The 5,481-nt window shown below is 43.7% G+C and overlaps 1 protein-coding gene across 1 annotated transcript in view; it reads right to left on the reverse strand.

Annotated features, from left to right (window-relative positions):
* Window positions 1-3,227: 3,227 nt before the first annotated feature.
* Window positions 3,228-5,481, reverse strand: part of Bhmt (betaine--homocysteine S-methyltransferase) — a 21,391-nt gene continuing 19,137 nt past the window's right edge. Inside the window, exon 8 of the mRNA XM_031360331.1 lies at window positions 3,228-4,004. Within this exon, the coding sequence (XP_031216191.1) occupies window positions 3,818-4,004 (187 nt within the window). The 3' untranslated portion in view covers window positions 3,228-3,817. The remainder of the gene's footprint in view (window positions 4,005-5,481) is intronic.

A 5,481-nucleotide genomic window follows, 5' to 3' on the forward strand; every position in this document is an offset into this window, starting at 1 on the left:
TTTCTTTTGGTTTTTCGAGACAGAGTTTCTCTGTATAGCCCTGGCTGTCCTGATGACATTTTTTAAATCAAAGGATATAAGAATGATGAAAGGCTATAATATTTTGTGCTGTAATAAAGTTCTGGAAAGGATATTAAAGGGAAGAACATTTTTCAGAGTAAGACAACTGGTAGTCCAGTAGCCTTTCTATCATCTAAGAAGGAAAGATACTGAACTTGCTTAGAGAATGTAAGAGAGATAGAAGAAGATAGCAGCTGGCAAAGAAAACCAGCTTGGGCTCACGATGCATTAGCTCTGTGTTCTGGGAGCAGGGGATTAACGTCTAGAAAGTTCTATGAGTTTCTTTTCCCTTCAGACACACTATCTGTTTTAATATTCTAACATTCCAATGAAATAAACAGCGCTGCAATTTTTTATAGTTGGAGAAATTGAGGTGTAGAGATTTTGTACAGGCCTAGAATTACAGAGCCACAACGAGTCAAGTATAATCAAAACAGCCTCACGTCTCTCATTTGTCTTTTTTATTGTTTGAAAATTTTATGCATGTACATAGTGTATTTTAATTAAATCCATCCCCATTCCCTCCCAGCTTCTCCCATATCCCTGCCATCACTTTTCCCTCTCAACTTCATGCAGTCTTTTTAACATCCACTGAATGCAGTAAGTGCCTCCAGGATGCAGTTGGGGGTGGGGGGCAAAGGCTGGAGCAAACAAATGACAGCTGCTCCTTTTAACAGCTGAAAAAGGCTACATTGTTGAACTATAGTAACAGACTGGCCTGGCAAGGTCAGATGTCCCGCACCCCTCACCCCCCCGCCCCCCCACTGAAGCAAAAGTAACATGAATGCTGGGAAAGTGACCAATCACTTTCTGGTTGGACTGTGGAGTATTCAGTCCCAGTGCAACACATATATCTCACTCCCTTCTCCCTAAGGCTCAGGTATCATCAGGGTGTGGAAAGATTGTAACAACCAGAGGTAGTAGCAGGAAACAGTGTATTTTAGCTAGGATTTCTTTTCTTTTCTTTTTTTTTTCTTAAGATTTTTTTTTTTTATTTTTAATTTTAGTTATGAATACACTGTTGCTGTCTTCAGACACACTAGGAGAGGGCATCAGATCCAATTACAGATGGTTGTGAGCCACCTCGTGGTTGCTAGGAATTGAACTCAGGACCTCTGGAAGAGCAATCAGTGCTCTTAACCACTGAGCCATCTCTCCAGCCCTTAGTTAGGTTTTCTACTGCTCTGATAAAAGGCCATGCTCAAAAACAATCTGAGAAAGGAAAGGGTTTATTTCATCCTTCAGCTTGTAGTCTTTCATCTAAGGAAGTCTGGACAGGGACTCAAGGCAGGAACCTAGAGGAACTGATGCAGAAGCCACGCAAGAACACTGGCTTGCTCAGTTTTCTTTTTTACACATACCAGGACCACCTGTCCAGGGTTGACACCACATACAATGGGGCTGGGCCTTCCCACATCAATAATCAATAAAGAAAATGTCCCCCAGGCTTGCCCACAGGCCAGTCTCTCTCAGTCCAGGTTCCCTCTTCCCAAATGACTAGCTTGTATCATGTTCACATAAACCTACTTAGCACAGCAGTGGTTTCTGGACACAACAGGCAATGGCACATATTCCTTTACGGTAGTTGTGAACACATGTGGAAGACCTGCATAAGATCAATCCAGCCAAAAATCCTAGCATGAGTGTGGGAGGAAATCCCGAAGTCCCACCCCTAGATGAAGAGGTATTGGCAATGGGCGTCTTCTGCGGGAGAATCAGTTTTCTTTTGGGATATGGACCCAATAAAGCTACTCATGTTCCAGTAGATGGCCTTACACCCACCCATGTATCGGTAAGTCTGGTCCTCTGAAAGAGAAGCACATGCTCTTAATCACTGAGCCATCTCTCCAGCCCTGTCTTTTTAATTTTCTTTTATTTACTTATTGTTTGAGACAGGGTTTCACTATGTAGCCCTAGCTGGCTTAGAACTTGATAAGGGGACCAGGTTGATCTTGAACTCACAATCTCAGCACCTTGAGTGCTATGAATAAAGGCACTAGCCACAATGATGTCTAATCCTAGTTGTCAACTTTATATCGGGAACCAACTAAAATCCAAGCAGACGGGCACACCTGTGAAGGACTTTTCTCTTTCCTTCCTTCTTTCTTCCTTCTTTCTTTCCTTCCTTCCTTCCTCTCTCTTTCTCTCTCTTTCTCTCTTTCTTTCTTTTTTGAAATGACTTTTCTTGATTGAATCATTTGAAGTGGGAAAACCCATCCTAATCTGGATCATTTGAGGTTGGAAGGCCCACCCTAAACTTGGACGGTGCATTCCTGTCCTATAGAAGTCTCTATAGAAGAGCGTAGTAGAAGGAAGCTTTTGCTTTTGGCTTGCTTGTCCTCACTCTCATTGACAAGTTCCTTGGAGTCATTCCTTTAAGGGTAGAACCTAGTTCTCTAGGATTCCAATGTATACTGAAGACCAGATGAGGTATCTATCCGGCCTTGTGGGCTTTTTGCTGGGAGACAGGCATTGTTGGACTAGCCAGACCACGGCCAGTAATCACCATAATAGATCACAGATGACTTTAATAATAAAACTCCTCATAATAAACATAAACCCATTCTCTTCTGTCCCTCTAGCACAGAGGTTCTCAACCTTCCTAATGCTGTGACAGTTCCTCATGTTTGGTGACTCCTAACTATAAAATTATCTCATTGCTACTTCATAACTGTAATTTTGGTGCTGTTATGAATTATAATGTAAATATCTGATATGCAGAGTATCTAATATGCAGCCCCAGTGAAAGGATCATTCACTCTCCAAAAGGGTCATGACCCACAGGTTGAGAACCGCTGCTCTAGAAACTCCTGTAAAATACAATCTTCATATTTATTTTTTTAATTTCTTATTTTTTAAGCTACCAAAGTGATAAACCCACTTCTGGCTTCACATCTAGCTGGCTCTTCGAAGCACTTCAGTGGGTCCAGTGTTGAGCAGCATAAACAGGGTAACCTTCTACTCTTTGTCATCTCTCCCCCAACACCTCCCCCGCCATGCCTGTGTGTCTGTGGTCAGAGTGAGTCAGGAAATGGAGAGAACGCTGGGGTTCTCAGAACAGGACCCCACGGTCTGGATGTTTAACAGCTAGTCCCATATAACTGGTTTTCTGTAAGAATACATTTACCACAGCAATAGTCAAGACCATTAATGGGCCACAAAAAAGCTGTCTTGAAGGTTTTCAACCAGCATGTTTTTATTAATGAAATGGAATGGAAGCAGACAGAAAAATCTCAGAACAGATCCGTTGTTTCTTCTTTGTGGTTATGTTAAGTTTTACAGGGCTGGTGCATATGATGTTTCTTTCTAAGGGTCATGCTCAAAAGATCTTGGGATTCACTGCCAGAAGCCCCTTAGATAAAGTCGGTGGCTGTGTCATCTATGATATGGTCCCTGAGTACTTACTATGTCACTTATAGTGGCTTGTGTCCTCTGTTCCTACCTGAAATGGGATGGTTGACATCCGGGTGACTGTCTCTTTGCTGCAGTGGCTTCTGTACACCTGTTACATGGCAGGTACTTAGGAAATCTATCTAGGATTTACTGAGGACTTTGCCTTTCTTTGCTTCTAAGTAAATTTCTAAAACCTAGTTTTGTAACTGTAAAATGCCATTTGTGATTCCATTTTGTCTAACTAGCGCCAATCAAAGGTATAGGCTGGTCTTAACACAAACACTGACTTTCAGCCACCTTTTCCTTCTGGGTACACATTGTGGCCCAGACTTGGAGGAATTCACCCCAAACCATTGCCTCGTGGCTACTGTGCAGATTTGAATTTTTGTTTCTCGAAGAGCTCCCTCAGCTGCTGCTCAGTCGTGGCTCCCTTCTGCTGCATCAGTTCGGCTGCTCCTTTCGTTACTCCCCAAGCATCTGGCCTGGACATCGAAGGGTTGTACGGCCGGCCAGAAGCTATTCTAAGGTTCTGCCAGTATTCCTTTCTGGCTCTGTGGAAACAAAATACACTTCAGGATCTTCAATACACTCACAGCACACAGCAGGATACCAGAACACCCTCAGAGCCTTTATCAGTCTCTGAAAGTACGGCTATGAGTAAGTGCTTATTAATCCAGATGAAGGCATTTCACCACTTAAACCTTTAGGTCTCTTGAGATTAAAAGCCTAAAATTTAGAATCAGGATAATTTCTATTCAGTAACCTTTCTGTCCTGGCATCCTGGCCACATTTTAAAATCTTGTATTAGCTAGGTGGTGGTGGTGGTGCACACTTTTAATCCCAGCACTTAGGAGGCAGAGGCAGGCAGAGATCTGTGAGTTTGAGGCCAGCCTGGTCTACAGAGTGAACTCCAGGACAGCCGGTGCTACATGGAGAATTTTTATTAGAATGTATTAATCGTGGGAATCATGTGCTTCACTATGGTGCTCTCACATGTGTGTGTGTGTCTCACGTGTGTGTATGTGTTCGCTATGGTGCTCTCATATGTATGTGTGTGTGTTTACTTTGGTGCTTTCACATGTGTGCATGTGTGTGTGTATGTGTCTCATGTATGTGTATATGTTCGCTATGGTGCTCTCACGTGTGTGTGTGTGTGTGTGTGTGTGTGTATTCTCTGTGGTGTTCTCACGTGTGTGTGTGCGTATGTGTGTGTATGTGTGTATGTATGTGTTCGTTATGGTGCTCTCACATGTGTGTGTGTGTGTTCTCTGTGGTGCTTTCATTTGTGTGTATGTGTGTATATGTGTGTGTATATGTGTCTCATGTGTGTGTATGTGTTCGCTATGGTGCTCTCATATGTGTGTGTTCGATATGGCGCTCTCACATGTGTGTGTATGTGTGTGTGTATGTGTCTCACGTGTGTGTTTGTGTTCTCTGTGGTGCTCTCATGTGTGTGTATGTGTATGTGTGTGCATGTGTGTATATGTGTCTCACGTGTGTGTATGTGTTCGATATGCCACTCTCACATGTTTGTATGCGTGTGTGTGTGTTTGTGTTCTCTATAGTGCACTTCACGTGTGTGTAGGTGGATGTGTGTGTGTGTGTGTGTGTGTGTTTGCTATGGCACTCTCACATGTGTGTGACATACATTGATTGCACCCACCCCCTCTGTTCTTCGGCTGCTCTCTCCCTGCAGCCATGTCTGAACTTGTCTGGAGACAAGGTGGCCCCTGTGACTGGGCGCTGCCTCTATCCTCCTTTGTTACACTGTCATGGTCTCCTGCCTCAGGCCTCATCAGGTCTGGTAGCCCTTCTAGAAAGCATCTACACTGGCTATTATATTTGCTAAACTCCTGAAAATCTCACCTTGCCCTAGGCTCCCCACCACCTTGGGAATGAGGTTGTGCACCAGCAAGCATGCTGATAGTGGACCTACCCCTGCTAGTCCTGGAGTCTGCTTTCTATGAAGCTGTCTCCACTCTAAGACTTACATCCATCCTTCCCTCCCTCCCTCCCTCCCTCCCTCCC

This window comes from Mastomys coucha, unplaced genomic scaffold, assembly GCF_008632895.1.
Source record: "Mastomys coucha isolate ucsf_1 unplaced genomic scaffold, UCSF_Mcou_1 pScaffold8, whole genome shotgun sequence".
Taxonomy (NCBI): domain Eukaryota; kingdom Metazoa; phylum Chordata; class Mammalia; order Rodentia; family Muridae; genus Mastomys; species Mastomys coucha.